This window comes from Suricata suricatta, chromosome 2 (assembly GCF_006229205.1).
Source record: "Suricata suricatta isolate VVHF042 chromosome 2, meerkat_22Aug2017_6uvM2_HiC, whole genome shotgun sequence".
NCBI lineage: Eukaryota > Metazoa > Chordata > Mammalia > Carnivora > Herpestidae > Suricata > Suricata suricatta.
Genome location: NC_043701.1, coordinates 103,720,942 through 103,738,460, shown reverse-complemented (window position 1 = coordinate 103,738,460; position 17,519 = coordinate 103,720,942). Strand labels below are relative to the sequence as shown.

Below are 17,519 nucleotides of genomic sequence, written 5' to 3'. Positions count from 1 at the left end.
GGAGGACGCGGCGCAGATCCCCGTGCCCACAGCCCTGCCTGAAAGTGAGAGTAGAAAAGGAAGCGTGTACCACATATTTAAACTTCGGCTGAAACTTCATGTAATGGGTGGGTCTTGGTGACTCTAGACCTAGGGCTTAAACCTGTAACTAGCCTCGTAACCTCTTTGAGCCTTAACTTCCTCTTTTGTAAAAGGACGGGAGGACTGATAACTTAAAAGTGGATCTTTTAAAGGATACCAAAAAGGGGGGCGGGGGGAAGGAATAAGGAATGTGAAAGAGCCTGACATATAGAAAGCACTAAGTAGTAGCTGTTGTAATTTCCTTTTTGGGGAAAATACCTTTTAGATTCCTTGTAGGCCTCAATTCTTCGTGTTGAACGTGAAGCAAGTAACTTTGATCTGCTTTATGAATTACAAATCCTTCTTGCCTCTGAAAATGCAGTGTTAAACTAGGAAACCAATGGGTGGGCTTGCCTCCAGTGTTATTCTTTGTCATCAAACATTAAATCCAGTTATTGTGTCTTAGAATAGTCTTGTTGCCCCTGCCTAGAAATGTGAGGTTTACGTGTGCTCCTGTCCCTGCAAAGCTAGGTGAAGGCCTCACCTAACCACCCAGTAACTGGTTTGGGGGGTTTTGTTTTTACGAACCGATGTCCTTCGTAACACCTGCGAAGGACATCCCGGGAGAAAGGGAAGGGGTTCTGGTTTGGATGACTGGTTTTAGCTGGACGGGAGCCCTAGGGATCCGCTGTTAAACCAACATTACCCAGTGAACACTCCGGGGGGGGGGGGTCATTTCCAGCCTCCCTTCCTGCGAGAGGCAGCTTCTCGGGGAGCAGCCGTTCTAATCCTTCTCTCAACAAGCAACCCATATACCTTCACTGCTGTCAAGAAGCCTTTGGTTTCATGTAGAACCTTTTTGGGCAGCAGGACGTTGTAAAGGGTCAGGACTCAGACCCTGAAGCCAGGTGACCTCAGTTTCCACCAGGAAACCTTAGGATAGTGTCTGACTCCTGTGGGCCTCAGTTCTCCTCTCCAAAGAATGTTACCTAGTTTCCAGGGCTGTTGAGGTGCACAGGAGATGGTCTCTGTGTGGCACCTAAAATTGTGTCTTAGCTGTGGCCTACGCTCAACAAGTATTTGGCATTAGTCGTGGTAGCATAGGAAACAGTGTGGTGAGCAACAGCTCAGCGGCTCGGTGGCAGAGGGGTCCGAGCCGTGTGGAGGAGTAGGATTTAACAGGTTGGAGTGCCAGTGCAGGGGGCACCTCCAGTCAGTGGAGGAGTCTTGGCCAGAGCCCCTGAGATGAAAGAGTGGGGTGGGACCCACCAGTTCGGTAAACAAGGTGGATCAGCATAACCTAGAAATGGCACGATGGGGACTGAAGTTTTTCCTCCTCCACACCCAGTGCAGGCAATCGAAAGTTTTCAAGCGGAGCGCAGTTGCCATCAGATTAGCTTTTTGGAAAGATTGTGCCTGCGGTAGTGTGGGATTGGATTAAGCATAGGGAAGGCCCATCCATCCACTTGTCCTGGCAGCTTTTTGTCTGCCTGTGACTCAAAAAGGAAAATGACTGCTTAGCAGAGACAGGCATTTCTTTCCAAATCTGGAAGCTTGCAGAGCATTTGCAGAAGGCATGAAGTAGCCTTGAGATCATCGCAGGCAGCCTTACCTCTTAAAGGTTGTTTTCAGGGATAGTGTGTAGACTGATCACGAGGCCAAGCTCTCCCCCAAACACCTCCCTGTGAAGAGGGGGTCACCACATGTTCAAGTCTTTCCAATTATAGGACCCTCTCAGTTCCTCTATTTTGAACAACTGGATGCCGTTTGGGAAGTACATGTTATGTTAAAACAACCTCAGTTGTTGCTACTTTGATTGTATATTTTGGTGTACAACGAATCAGTCCAGTCATTGATGTCTGAAAAAATATTCTGCCCTCCTGAATAGGTATTGATGGCTTCAGCTGGTTGAGATTTCCAATGAGAGCATGGTGCGTGGATTCAGAAAGCATTCTATCACAGCTGATTTGGTAAATGTGAAGGTGACGTGCTGTAGAAAATGGAATTTGATCATTCAGAGGAGCTTACGTGACCACAGAGACACTGATATGTGGAAGATGAAAGTGAAATAGAATAAAACTGTTTCATGAATTAACATTTGCCCTATATAACATATCTTTAAAGGTATGTAAATGAATAAATTAAAGATTATAAGTGGGCATATGAGTATTTCATCGAGAGGCCTCAAAGCTTTTATTTAACCCTCACAATTTCTTCTTAATTTTCTCATTTCAATTGTCTTAGGTTTGAACTTAACCTTTTATTTGGACACACAGAAATTGTTGATCTTTTTCTCTAACACAGATCCCCGTTTCTCATTTTTTAACTTTGAGAAGGTTTTAAAGAACGTTGTGTACTGGCAAGATTTAGAAAACACTGTGGAGAACTTCCATTCATAATTCTTGTTTAACAGTCAAATAAGATACTCTTCTGGTAAAATATATTGAAATGTATCTTAGTCGCCTTACAGTGGTTAGTTATAATAAAAGGTAGTTCTGTTTTACTAGCAAAATGCAGCTGACCTTTGAACAACACAGGGTTAACTGTGTGGATCCACTTATATACAGATTTTTTCCCATGAAGATGGTACAGTACTAAAATATTTTCCTTATGGTTGTCTTTACATTTTCTTTTCTCTAGCCTACTTTATTGTAAGAATACATTATATAGTTTTTATATGATATATGTGCTAATCAATTGCATGTGTTACTGGTAAGGTTTTCAGTCCACAGGATATTAGCAGTGACGTTTGGGGGAGGCAAAAGTTACATGCAAATTTTTGATGAGGGGCGGGCAGGCAGGATCAGTTATGTTGTTCAAGGGTCAGCTGCCCCAAACTTCTGGTTGTTGTCTGGTAACTTAGTAATCAGAAGTGTTTTGCCCAACTTAGTGAATCAGCATTTTTAAATGCTGGTACATTAGTTCACAAAGTAATGCCATGCTCTTAGAACCCTGTTGTCCATTACTGTTACCATTGGCCACATGTGGTTATTTAAATTTAATTAAAAGTTCAGCACTAGTCACAGTTTAATTGCTCATTAGTCCTTTGTGCCTGATGGCTACCGTACCAAACAGCTCAGACTTAGACCATTTTTATTAATGCAGAAAGTCCTGTTGGACAGTCCTGTTCTAGCATGAAAACTGCGTAGCATTTCACTTGAGACACGTACCTAACTGTTCTAATGTCACTAAATTGCTTCTGACATATTCCCCCTATTCTCTGAGAGTAAAACATTCTTTTTCCTCTGTCTGTCTGTAACAGTGTTTGCAAATAGAGCATGGATGAAAGTTTTTGTTCTGAAGCATAGTAAATAATGTAGATCTCCATTCTCGTTCCCTACCCTTCCATGTTAATGAGGTGTTGATAGAAATAAGTTTTTCTGTGCTGTAAACCAGTTTTTAAAGTGAGAATCAAATATTTGTGGCTCATAAAAATTCAGAAAAATCATGAACCTCCAGTAAACTGTCACGAATTCCAAACAGAAGCTAGACAGCACTCACTTTATTCTTAACGCAAGTTTCAAAGATAAGAAAGGCTCTGTGCTCCAGGCCATCTCCCTCTGTCTCAGCGAACTGGGAAACAGTGATGGTAGGATTGGACAATCTGCATTAGGGTGGAGGGTAGCCGTTTTAAGCTTGGGAGTAGCATAGTCAGAACTGTCTTCTACTCTGGCTGCCTTCTAGAGGGTGGCTTGAGGTAGGGCTAGAGGTGGGAGGATATCGGAATATTCCAGTTGAGAAGTGATTTGTGCTGTCACATAGCAGTGAGGATGGGTTAGCTGCAGTGGCTGCAAGACAGAATTCTATATAGAATAGGAGTTGGTGGCCCCTTAGAAATGAGAGAAGGAAAATCTCAAAATGATGACTGGGTTTTTTGGTTCAGTGGCAGACGATGGCACTAGCCAGCTGGCTAGGAACAGTAGGAGGAGGAAGAGGTTTTGAAGGAAATTTGAGCAGGTTGAATTTGATGTTTGCAACATCAAGGTAGAGATGTCCCTCAGACTGGAGCTCAGGAAGGTGGTCCGACCAGAGGCGGTGTGAGTCTTGTCTAAAAGTCCAGTCGTGATGGAGGGAATGTGAAGAATGAGAAGCCAACCAAGAATGGGGGAGGGGGAGCGACCAAGGGAGAGGGAGCTTCAAGGGAGGAGCCGCGTTTGGCAGCCAAGAAACCTTGTGGAATCGTGTGGAAAGGGACTGTTTGATTTGGCAAGAGTTGAGGAATCTCAAGTCTTAGTAAATAGCCTGCTAAGGTGGGAAGCAGGGTCAGTTGGTTGGATAAGGAAGGAGGCTGGTGCCGTTTTGGAATAGCTGAGTGAGAAGCTATAGGGAAAGAAAGTCATTGGTGAGAAAAAGCTTCTGGAGCATTATAGAGTCCCAGCTGATGTTGGAAAAAACCAATTTCTAGTGGCATCTGTCCCCCTAGTTGTGTGAGTTCTGTCCCCACCCCACCCCAAAAAGACCTGCTATATTGCATCCTGAGTCTTCAGCTCTGAGCCTTATTTTCATGCCATTTGTTTCTTAGGACACCATAAGAAAGAGCACAGCCTCCCATTCAAGTATATTCATGCCAGTCAGTGAGCAAAAATCCAATATTAAAGGCCATCGTAATGCTGTTACATGAGGTATTACTAAAACCAAGAGGAGTGTAGCTCATTTGTCACCTGTGCTTTCTATTTTCACAAAGGTAATTGAATACACTTTACCATGATGCTTAATGCAAAAGCTAGCTTTTTAAATCCCTAGACTGACCTTTTGATAGATATTACATTTAGACTACAAGTAAAGGAAAGAGACCTAATATATTTGAGTACCCAGTAGGCACTTTACATGACATCCAACAAAAAGTTCACAATCATTTTTATGTTTGAAGCATAAATGTATAATTGGAATACCTTTGCTTCAAAGCACACTCACCCACACCCCTGGCCACCTGTCAAATTTTGAACTCACTCACAGCTGCCACCTTATCCAGGAGGTGCTGTCCAAGCAGTATTCAACTGGCATTTCATGGAATTGTGTCATACTTTGCCCACTTAGCCCTTGATGAGGTGAACTGGGGGTGTCCCACCTGGCACCACTCGCTGACACATACATTTGAACGTAAGTGGGCGGAGTTAGGATGAGTCTGTACCAGTAAGAAATTGACTTGGCTGCTGCTCATCATCTTCAGAGTGTGCCTGGGGTCCAGGTGTCTTTGCCTCCCCCAATTTCTGTGGTCAAATATCCAGTCGTTTTTCCTGCGCAGTTGTTACTTTGTGACAGGAAGATGATCATGCCTTGATTTCTGTAGCAACTTTGTTAAAATATGAGTTAAACAATAGGCAACTATTGATACGTGAGATAATAGATACACGTACCCGAATCCCCATTTCTAGAAATGCTACTAATGTGACATGAAAAGAAAGGTAGGGGATCATCTATTATTACCTTTAAAAGTTAAGCTGTTATGTAAACTGAATATTGTGGGACATCCTGATATTTTAACAAAGATGTAATTATATCAAACTTAATTTAAAAGTAAAAGATTTTATCATTCTGGGCAAAGCTAAGCCAGTAACTCGAAATTGCAGTGTCAGTCTCATGTCTGAGTCTCGCAAAAGACAGTCTATTTTAAGGAGTTTTGGTTTTTTTCCCCCCTCATGTGTCCATTTATGGGTATTAGTATTACGGAAATCAGTAGGGGGAGGGGAACTGATTTCTCCACAGAACTCTTCATTATTTATTTATTTCATTTGAAATATGTGTGCATTGGAATCAAATTCAGTTAAGTCGATTGGATCATGTCTCTGGTATTTTCTGTTGAGTGCAGTCGTGAGAGAGTCAATGCCAGCATTCTTGCTGTTAAGGTCCTTGGCCCTACAGTTGGCTCACCGCCCACCCTCAGGAAAGTTCCCTTGTCATAAATAGTGGTTTGGGTTCAAAGAAACTGCCATTTGGGGCAGCTAATTTGGACAGATTCGTTAGAATCAATACCTATAAACTAGTTTCTAGCAATCCCAAATATGGCTGTTTTTTGCTATTGTTCATTCTCCCATTTACTCTTCCATGCCTTTCATATCTTGTCCCCGCCTCCTCTGCTGTGCATAAACATTGCCCCACTGTGAGGACATGTGTCATTGCAGGCTCTGGTCTGTCAGTGTTTCTTTGTCTTTCACGTGCATGGTTTCTTCTTGTCAAAGAGGTGACCCCTTCCTCCCACCTTATTTGGAGCGCTAGGGACACACACTGATACAAGCATGTATTCCCGTGGTGACCAGACATTGGCGGTAGGAAATCTGAAAGTGTTAGTTTCAGCTAAGATACAAGGAAATCGGGCAGTTTTGGAAGAGTTTGGAGACTAGGAGCTCTTGAAGTTAGAGTGAAAACAGCTTTCGCAAGCATTCTGGGGGAAGGGGAGGGGTGGCAGGGGCTGGGAAATCGGGAGCTGGTTGGATTTGACTAGTCCTGACTTTGGGCCAGACTGGGAAAGGGCAGTATCGTCAGTTTCTGTGTGCATTTCATTCTTTTTCTCTAAATATAACATTGAATCAGAATCTCCAGTGCTGAAATTATTTACACACACAGTCACAGGAGGTTCTAGGTATAGCCAGGTTAGAGAACGAATCGCTGATACCATCAAAATGATACAGTAATGCCTGTTAATAACCAAAAAAAAATTGTCTACCTTCATCGATGGACAGATGAATGCCTAGAGCAGAGATCCCTGCTCTGAAAGTATCAAAATTCTTGTGTTAGCGTAAAAGAAATCTTAATTAAAAAATAAGTTAATACAGCAAAAGACTAATACACCAAAATTGAATGAGGCAAATTCCATAATAAAAAAATGGTTCAGTATTGAAATATATCAGTAATTTTCATTGTAACACTGTCGACCAGTGTTCCTGGTTGACATTCCTCTGCCCTTCCTTTTTAGCTACTGATATTGTACTTTCTTTGGTAATCCAAAACGGAAATGCATGGAGAATACAACTTTTCTATATACATCGTTTAACATATTTATAGTTCATACATATTTATGATATCCCACATTTATATTTTTATATAGATATATATGTTTCAGTGTGTGTGTCTGCAGTCTTCACTCTCTGCTCTGTTGTATGACTTTTCTGGAATTGAAAAATAGATCTTCAGAGAATATTTTGAAAGGGCTACCACAAATCAGTTCGGAAAGAAAGGATTATTGGCAAATGACTTTAGAACAATTTGTTGCTATGGTCTCTGTGTAAACTTTTGGTTGTTCACCACACATTATACACTAAAAGAAATTGCGGATGGGGGAGCCTGAATGGCTCAGTCAGATAAGCAACCGACTTTAACTCAGGTCATGATCTTGCAGTTCGTGAGTTTGAGCCCTGTGTTGGCCTCTGTGCTCACAGCTCAGAGCCTGGAGCCTGCTTCAGACTCTGTGTCTCCCTCTCTCTCTGCCCCTCTTCTGCTCTCTCTGTCTTTCAAAAATAAAAAACGTTAAAAAAAAAAGCTTAAATAAAAAATAAATAAAAGAAATTATGGATGGATAAAATTAGATACAAATAAAATACTTTGAAATGTTTAAAAGAAAAAAAGGCAGATTTCTGGAATGGGAGGAATTTCAAATCTTAAAAGGGAATAGGAGGAAATCACAAAGGAGAAGGCCAGTCCATGTCATTGAAACAAAAAACTCAGACACACCCAAATACATTACCAAAAGCAGATCGTACATGTGAAACATTGGGAGCCCTTGGCTTAGTGATCACCATGGTGGGGACAGTCACATGCATATGGCTAATGCTGCATGCGCTGCATTTTTACGTGACAGAAGTGCATATACAGAATTCGTCAGTGTTGTTGGTCACCTGGACCACATTGCCCTGTACTTGTGGCAAAGTCACATTTGAGACCATGGCACTTTCAGGAGTCCCTGTCATTCATTATGACTTAGTAGTCAAGGAAAATAGTCCTTTTGAAGGGAACCCTCAAATTAGGCTGAATTTTCAAGTCATTTACCCCTCTGTGGTGCCCTTCTTCACTTCCTTTCCTTTCCTGTAAGAACTTGTGAAGCATGCTTTAATGCATGTACATACTCTCTTACCGTGTTGTTGCTTTTCTGTGCCTGAGCTAACAAACAGAGAGTAAAAGAGGCCAATAATGTGATTAAAATGAAAACACATTACTGAAGTCTTTGACGTAGTGCTGCCAGCCTTTTCCTACTAGGAAAAGCATAGCCTTCCTTTCCTCATTATTAACTTCTCACTTTCTCAGCATCTATTGGTCCAGTTTCTGGGTCTCTCAGATCTTGGATCTAGTGTTGTGTCTGGCCTGCTTCATCAGGCTGGTTCGCTGCCGATTAGCACCCCTCTCCCAGAGCAGGCAGGAGAAGTAACCAGAACCGACCTGGTCCTGGTTGTTCTTTGTCAGTGGCTCTAATGAGAAATTCCACCAAAGAGTGAGATTGGGGTGTAAGATGAAGTGTGGGGGTGACCTGGGGGGTGCTAGTCTCTGGAACACCCCATCTTCCGTAACTGACGTTGACTGCGTCCCTACTGAGAACGTAGGTGACACAGGGGTGCGCCAGGTCGGTAAGGAAGGAACCCCGTTTTGTCGCAGCCAGCTGGTCCCGTCCTCACCGCGCCACCCCACGCGCCCCGGTGTTCTGTGGCTCCCCCTGCAGGTCATGAAACGAGTGCGCAGCGAGCAGGTCCAGATGGCGGTGTCCTGCTACCTCAAGCGCCGGCAGTACGTGGACCCCGACGGCCCCCTAAAGCAAGGACTGCGGCCGTCACAGACCGCCGAGGAGATGGCGGCCAGCCTCACAGGTACTCAGGGGGACGGGCTGGACGTCCCTGGCGGGCCAGACATGCCCTCTGCCCCCCAGAGCCCCTTCCAGAAGCCTCCTGTCATGATCCGTCCCACCTGTGGCTGCCGTCCTGTGTGGCTGTGCCTTCCGTGGCCTCTCATGCCACAGACCCAGAGGGCCAGCGTTTCTGTCCGCCTCTTGTGCACTCCTGCCCTTGGGGCCTGGGGCCTGGCCCCTGGGAGTCGGGTCTACACAAACGAGGACCTTGGGACCAGTGGTTGGAAAGATAGGCATCCTAGATAGGTTCCTGAGGTTTTGAGTTTGGGTTTTGTTTCTTGTTTTGAAATCAGATTCTTTTTCAGAGAAACATGTCTTGAATCTGTCTAGAATAACCAATAATGATTACTTAGCTATGTTGTCAGTCCACTTTTTGGGTAATAGAATTTTCTTCTATTGGATTCGTGTACTGGAGATTTGGGGGGGAAACACAAATGGCTGCAGTGTTTTCCGGGTAACTGTGAACTTCTTTAATGGCTGTATGTGGAGTTTGACATTGCAGTGCCTTCTCCAGCTCAGCCCTGACTGCTCTTACCTGCGCAGACTGGGCTCCTCTCTCTCTTTTACTCTTGCACTTCCTTCTGCTCTTCCAAGTATCCGCCGCCACCTGCTGCATCCCTTGATGGTTTCAATCTCCAGACCAGTAGCAGCAGCTCCCTCTGCTCCCCCTTACTACCTCCAAAGTCGTGGACCTAGACCCTTCATGTGTTGCTGTTGCCATGGAGAAAGAGTGACAGGACAGTAAAAACCCGAGGACATCCTCAAAGGGGTGGCTCCTGACTCCCCCTGAGGTGGTAGAAGTAGCCGAGTCAGGCATCTGCCTTCCTGTTCTTCAGCATCAAACCCACCCCATTCTTCCTTTTTTCCCAACTGGGTTGCCCTTAACAAGAAAAGAGCCAGATGACAGACTTAGAATAGATTCCTAAATGCCTTATTATTTCTAATAGGATGGCCAGTGTATAGAGCCAGAGAAATTCCTTCTAAACTTGCCGCTATAGCCTTTAGGGTGCATTAATCATCTCCGACTGCCCTGTATTCATTAGAACCTGGGAACAGTCATTCTGTGCAGTTATTGATAGAAAAGAGAAGCAAGAGCTATTACACAGCCTTCCAGAACATGATTTTTCTTAAGTGGTTTATTAGCACTACTGTTCATGGAAAACAGGAGATGTGAGAAACATGAAATGGGGTCATCCTAAGATTTTGTCCTAGGTGTTTCTGTCAGTTTAGTAATCTGAATAATTTTATGTCTTTGTTCAGCAGACGACCTACTGAATGTCTGCTATTGCCAGGTACTGAAAAGTCCTAGAGATAACTAAGGTTTGATCCTAGCTCCTGAAGAGCTGAACATTGTAGCCAGGAAATGAGGCAGATAAATCAGTGATGATAGGAGGGTATAATGCAGTGAGTTCTGAGAAGGGAGAATGCCTCAAGTTGTGTAGGGACAAAGAAGATGGTCATCTCAAGTAGTCTAGCAGGTCAAGGATTGCTTCCCAGAAGGTCTCGTGGTTGGTGGGGTACCTGAGCATCTCAGTCAGTTAAGCATCTGATTCTTGATTTCAGATCAGGTCATGATCTCACAGTCATGAGATCAAGCCCCTGCATTGGGCTCCACATCAAGCCTGCTTAATATTCTCTGTCTCCCTCTTCCTCGGCCCCTCCCCCACAAGTGTGTGCACACACACACGTGCGCTCTTGCTCTCTCTTAAAAATAATTAAGAGAGGGGCGCCTGGGTGGCTCAGTCGGTTAAGCCTCCGACTTCGGCTCAGGTCAGATCTCACGTTTGTGGGTTCGAGCCCCATGTTAGGCTCTGTGCTGACAGCTAGCTCAGAGCCTGGAGCCTGCTTCCGGTTCTGTGTCTCCTTCTCTCTCTGCCCTTCCCCCTCTCATGCTCTGTCTCTCTCTGTATCAAAAATAAACAAAACATTAAAAAAATTTAAAAATAATAATAATTAAGAGAAACAAAAGGCCTCATGGTTCCTAGCATATGGCCAGGAGTTAGTAAATAGAAGGGGTGAGCTAGGTTTCAAAAGAAGCAGCAGGGGGCAGTTGGAGGGTATCCAAGTTATCAAATGTGAATTACGGAAAGATCCCTTTGGTGGCTGTGTTGATTGGGGAAGGCCCAGAGTAGAACCAAGGAAACCAGTTAGAAGGCTACAGAATGATCCAGTGAGGAGTGAGGACAGTCTGAGTTAAGGATGTGATGATAGGAGTGGAGAGGAGAGATTTGAGGGACCTGTAGGACTGGTGACTTACTGACTCAAGTTGGGAGCCTGTTGGAAGAGAAACCAGAGTCCCATTCTTCCACATGCACAAATTCCCCTGCTCTGGCTGTCGCCCTGAGTTTGAGCAGGGCACCATGGCTTCTCGTCTGTACCCACTCCCGGTACATTTTACGTTGTGGTGTGGCTGCCTCAGTCCTGCCACATTAGAGTCCGTTCCTACATCTATATTCCATCTGCTGAAATCTGTTAAGGTTTCATCCAGATTATTAAAGATGGCTCCCACAGCCCCCAGCCACCTTCCCTGTGTCTCCCTCCCCCACCACTGAAAGGGTGAGGGAATGTTGTTTTTCTTTTTAGGAAGCCTAAATTCATAGAGTGGAGACTAAGTGCATGTTAACGTACTGAATATTGAGACTCCAGCCTTCTTGCCCACATTCCACTACCCAGAACACTAGTAGCCAGTCACAAATCCTTCAGGAAGATGATTAGAGGTTCTTCTCTGGTGAATCTGACCTGCCCGCGACAGAAGACCTACAAAGACACAGACACTGGGAAATAGACCGTCCGAGTCACGCTGGGTGATGAGCATGCAGAGTTCCCATCAGCTCTGTAGGGCCTCACTTCCAGCCGCAAAGAACCTCCCTCCTCTGTGAAAAGGAAACACGGAAAGAAACCGCGAGAAGCAACTTGGATGAAGCAGACAGCCAAGACAAGAAAACTTCAAAAATACTTTCATTGATCTCCTTGAAATAAGAAGAGAATGATACTTAAAAAAAAAAAGAAAGAACATTCAGAGAACAGCAAGAAATTTGGTAAATTTAGTAAAGCTGAAAAATCAGTAGGAAAGTTGAAAGTTGAGGAAGCAGATCAGTTCAGGAGATCTAGCCTTGAAATAGTAGGGTTTCCAGGGGTGCATAGCTGGCTCAGGGGGTACAGCATGTGACTCTTGATCTTGGGGTTGTTTGAGCCCCACATTGGGCCTAATGCTTACATAAAAGTGGAGGGCAGAGAGAAATAGTAAGGGTCCCAGAAAGAAAACAATCAACAAAACTTCTCAGAACCAAGAGACATGAGGGGGCGCCTAGGTGCCTCAGTCGGTTAAGCATCTGACTTTGGTTCAGATCATAATCTCACACTTCAAGTCCCGCATTGGGCTCTCTGCTCTCAGCACAAAGCCTGCTTCAGATCTCTGTCCCTCTCTTCTCCCCGCTTGCTCTCTTTCTTTCAAAAATAAATAAACATTTTTAAAAAGGGGGGGCAGGGAGGGTGTGCCTGGGTGGCTCAGTCGTTTGTGCATCCAACTTCAGCTCAGGTCATGATCTCACAGTCTATGGGTTCAGCCCCGCGTCGTGCTCTGTGCTGACATCTCAGAGCCTAAAGCTGCTTCAGATTCTGTGTCTCCCTCTCTCTCTGCCCCTCCTCTGCCCATGCTCGGTCTTGCTCTGTCTCTCAAAAAATAAATAAAAGTTAAAAAAAAAAAAAAAGAACCAAGAGACATGAATTTCCATTGAAAGGACCCACTGAGTGTTCATCACTGTGGTTAGAAAATAGACCCACAGCAAGGCACCTGTTGGAGGACGTCAGAGTATGGGGTCAGATGCTCTCAGATGGGTGCCTCATAAACTGTGTACCTGTCTTCTCTCACTCAGCGTCCTCTGGGCTTTATGCCTTTCCATTCCTCCACTGTCATTTTATTTTGGGTGTCAGGAGGGAGTGGAGATACATGTGTGTCATCACCCGGTCATATTTAACCAGAAGCCCCAGCCTACTTTGAAAATGTACTGAAACATCGTTGCTCCTGATGCATACTCAGCACCCTCGTCCGTCCAGCCTGCCACATGTTGAATTAATAATTGTGTTTCCCGTCCCCATCTCATGTGTCTTTCCCGCCTTAGTCCAATCCGAATCCGGTTGTGCCAACATCGTGTCTGCAGCCCCTTGCCAGGCAGAGCCCCAGCAATATGAAGTGCAGTTTGGACGACTACGGAATTTTCTCACTGGTAAGTACTCAGCACTAGGAACCGTTTTCTCATCAACAGTTTCCTTCAGAACCTACTATACTCCAGGCATGGTGTACGTGGTAGAGATTCAAAGTGGTTTCGCACAGTCCTTGCATTCAGTATTACAGTCTGTTAGAATTCTTATGAGAATTAAATCACAAGGTTAAAGTTTTCGAGAACTAGGGCCTCAGCTGTTCACTGGTTTTCTGTGGCTTCAGCAGTGACTAGAACTCATGTCGAAAAAGTGAGAGCTACATCAGCCGTGCGGAGAGACATCCTTCAATGCAGAGACTTTGAAATGTACACTGAAGTCACTGTTACTAATATAATACATCTCAGGATGAGCTTTTCCCTTGTTTCCCAAAGTGGAAGACTATTGTTCTCATGAATCAGCAAGATAAAAAAATTAGAAGGAGTTTAGAACAGTTCGTGGGTATTGGAATGACCACTAGAACAAAATCAGTAGATACAAGTTCCAGTTGGTTCTGTTACCTCCCCGTATGACTTTTTAAATTAATCACTTAAAAAAATAGTGGACTTGCTTGCTCTCTGGGGCTCTGGTTTCCTCATATTTCAAATAGAAAAGGCGATTCAAAGGTTAACTATCATTCATCCAGCCCTAAGATGACCGATTATGATTTTAATGTTGCAAAAATTATTGCAATGAGGGAGACCAGGTTGATTCAGGTTACTAATCAAAGTGCATCGAGTACTTTCTTCATATACCAAAACTCGAAGTGTAAGAAATACAAACTCTCTGCCCTCAAGGGATTGAGAGAAATTAGCAGGTACTGGTTAGTAGTAAATTGTAGTTAAAACACTTAGAGGTTATTTTTGTTTTCCTTTTTTTATTTGAAAACTCCTCAACAATAATTTTTTATTTAAGTTGTTTTTTAACATTTATTCATTTTTCAAAGTGAGAGAGTGTGAGTGGGGGAGAGGCAGAGAGAGAGGAAGACACAGAATCCTAAGCAGGCTCCAGGCTCTGAGCTGGCAACACAGAGCCTGACACGGGGCTCAAACTCACAGACCATGAGATCATGACCTGAACTGAAGTCAGAAGCTTAACCGACTGCCATCCAGGTGCCCCTCAATAATGACCTTTAAAGGTAAAGATGCAAATAAGGCCATCAATTATAAACCAAAATAATACATCTAGGTTTACATCACTTGGGGTTGTCCTGATTTGACCTGACCCTCATAATGGTTTGTATTTTAAAGGAAAGATTCCATAGTTCCTGTCTTCTGTGATTGGGGAAATGGCCAAAATGTTACAGGAAATAAAAGTTACAAAATAAAACCCTTGAGAGGGTTATCTTATCAGCCTCAGAGTTGTTGAGGGATGGAATTTAGAAGTATCATCTTTTAAATGGTTACAAAAATGAAAAGATCATGAAGTTTAAAGGTTTAGTAAAAAGAGTCTCTTATGTTTAAACTGGAAAGAAATTCCATTAAGATCCTCGTATCATATGAATGTTAAATATCTCAGAACAGTGATAAGCTGCTTTCCATCTCTAGTAAGGATTAAAAACAGAAAAATTGAATTTATAGGAAAGATTTTATTCAGATGTAAGCAACTTGGAGATAGCCATCGACATTGGTTTTGGGGGCTAAAGCAGTTTTTAGAGAGTTTACCTCAGTGTTTCAGAAGTCCTTTTACTCTGGCTTTAAAATATGGCTGTTCCTCTCTCCGTGCTGCTGGTGGGGAAGCTGGTTTGGAAAGGAACACCCAGCTTTTCTCAGCCTCACTCTCCCACTCACGCAGCCCACACTTCCGGTAAAGCAGCGATGTTGCAGCAGAGTATTGACGTGCAGCTTACTGGTTCACGAGGGAGACAGACAAAAGCAGGGAGCCCCAAAGTGTCATTACGGGAGTGACGCCCTCCGTGTACTCGCCCCAGGAGATGGCTCTTGTCACAGACCTGACTGACTTCCATTATGAATGACACTCATGTGACTGTAGCGATATTATATGGATTTTTGTTTATATTTTTAAATCGCTGAAGCATAGCTGTGATAGACTCATTGGAATAATTTTATTACAGAACTGGGGTTACTTCTTCCAAGGAGAATGAATACATGTAATTGATCACTGATGCAGTTTACCCTGGTGCAGGGTTTTCTGCGTCAATTCCTCTCCTTGGGCTCCTGATGTTATTCCTAAATATTTGCTCAGACTCCTAACGTGGAGTAAATGTTGACTCCATGTATTTGATGATCCTGGGGTTTTTTCCTAATATGGGGCACCTTCTTTATTCTCATCTCATAAGTTCCCTCGCCCAGAAGTTTACATCAGTAAATCATAATCTATTAACCCTCTCCTTTGTCTTGTTTCAAAACCGAGGAAGCTGTCTGTTATTTTACTTATAATCTTAATCCACTAGGGACAGATTATTTGGAACAGGTGAATGTAGGTTATGTTGTGTTTTTTACAGACTTTTCTAAAACATTTTTTCATACCCTCAGGCCTCTGAAAGCAGTCAGCCAAGTCCAATGAATAAGTGTTTCCTGAGCATCAAAATAAAGTATAAGATATAATAGTTAATCTAAGTAGGAAGCAGTCCTAACTGAAGAAGGCTAAAAGTAAAAGTTCTTAAATAAAGTTCAAATATAGTGGAAGAATTTTCACATGCCAGTATGAAATCGGTGTTGAATTTTGTACATCTAGGAATTGCATTCCAGAAGAAAGGAGAAAGTTGGATGGGGTAGTCGAGAAAGCCTTCCTGAGTAGGGGGTAGAATTTAACTTCGCATTTGGAAGATGGGTTGGAGTTCAGTAAAGTGTGGAGGAGGACGATGGGGGCGGGGAGGAATCGGAGGATTCAGGGTATGGGCAATGACAAGAACAAGTGGGTAGAGTTGGCAATTCTTCCTGCAGGAGCAGTGAGGGCACCGGCTTGGTTGAGAATAGGGCTTTCAGACTGGAGAGAAAGCCAGCCACGCTGGAGCCAGGCTGAGGAGAGGCCGACCCCTGGGCCTGGGAGCCTGAGCCTCTTCCTGGATGGCGGAGACCACGCTAGTCTAAAAGCAGCTTCTGAAAGGGCTTGCAAATGGGGCAGCATGGAGGCCTGAAGTCCTTGAGAAGTGAGGTGAATAAGGACCAGAACTGGACAGTGTTGTGAAAATGGAAAACTAGGTCTTGATCTCATAATTGAATTTCCAAGGCAGAATCTCGAAGGCTCAGGATTAAAGGAGGAAGAGCTAAGGATGACTCCGGCTCTGTGACAAACCAGGGCTTAAGCTACATTGAGCAGAAATAAGTCAGGTTATGCTGTCGACATTGTTGGGATGGTGGCCTCCCACAGTGTAGCTTGCAGTAGGAAATGAGGCTAGTGTTTAAGAGAAAGATACAGACTTGTGATAAAGTTCTCAGCATCAGCTTCATGGAGGTGCAGCTTCCAGTTTTAGGAGATGATAAATCTCAAAGGCAGTAGGACAATACGAGCATCTCTAGAGCGCCCTGAGTGTGTTTTTCCACCACAAGGTGTCTGTGGACAAGATTCTGTGAGCCCCCCTACTGTTGTGGGCCCTGGTTTTCAGGAGGCGCAGGAGGAAGAGCAGCCCCTTTGGAACCACGCCATCCAGGTGTGAATCCGGGGCCGGCCGTGCCGTGTAGACACAATGCCTGGGTCGCAGAAGGCACACACTGCGTGTTCACTCCTAAAAGTGAAGTGAGCATTGGAGGAACGTGGGGAAGATTCGGAGCCCAGAAGGGAGGGAGGTGAAAAGTCCAGCTGGACAGTGTGCTGCAGAACAGAGGACGGGGTGTGGGGTAGTGGGGGGAGGCCCCGCAGACCCAGGCAGAACATGGACCGACAAGCTCGGTTTCCACTGGACTTCGTGTCCTTTCTGCTGCTGAGTTCTGCAAACTCCACAAAAAGCTTCCTCTTCTTTAACACCGGCGGGATGTGGCTCCAGGTGGGCATTTGTTACAAGCCAGCAGGTAGATGGAAGGAGGGAAGGAAGGAAAAGCACACTTGTCAGGATATGTTACTTTTGAAATTAGAAAAAAGTGTATTTTAAGTGAGTACACTTTGAGCAGAATCCAAAGCGTATGTTATGATTGCAAGGAAAGAAGATTAATTATGTGGGTCTCACCTTGTTCCACATAATGAATATGTTGATAAAACATTATTTTATACCTGACTGTTTCTCTTCAGAGAAGCGAGAAAAGTTAAGCAATTTTGAAACTGAGCTGAAAGAGCAGTGAATTTCAGTAAGTTTTGAAGTAGTGCAGCACTATTTCTTGATGGCTAGGTTCTTTCTAAATTTACTAATAACTAAACTAAGATGCCTCTCAGTTTGAAAAGAAAGCCTGAAACTAAGATTTTAAGGAATCGCAAACAGTTCTTCATCACAGTAGAGTATTTTGGAAATCTAATTGATAAGGGTTGAGGTTTTGGG

General features: G+C 44.0%; 1 protein-coding gene across 2 annotated transcripts in view; it reads left to right on the top strand.

Annotated features, from left to right (window-relative positions):
- Positions 1 to 41: 41 nt before the first annotated feature.
- TAF5L (TATA-box binding protein associated factor 5 like) overlaps positions 42 to 17,519 on the top strand; it is a 29,424-nt gene continuing 11,946 nt past the window's right edge. The window contains exons 1-3 of one of the 2 annotated variants that reach the window (XM_029931184.1): positions 42 to 2,184; positions 8,708 to 8,852; positions 13,012 to 13,116. In XM_029931184.1, coding sequence (XP_029787044.1) covers positions 8,711 to 8,852; positions 13,012 to 13,116 — 247 coding nt within the window. In that variant the 5' untranslated portion in view covers positions 42 to 2,184; positions 8,708 to 8,710. Of the gene's footprint in view, positions 2,185 to 7,580; positions 8,853 to 13,011; positions 13,117 to 17,519 lie in introns of those variants that run through there. The other variant, XM_029931183.1, reaches the window with a different exon arrangement.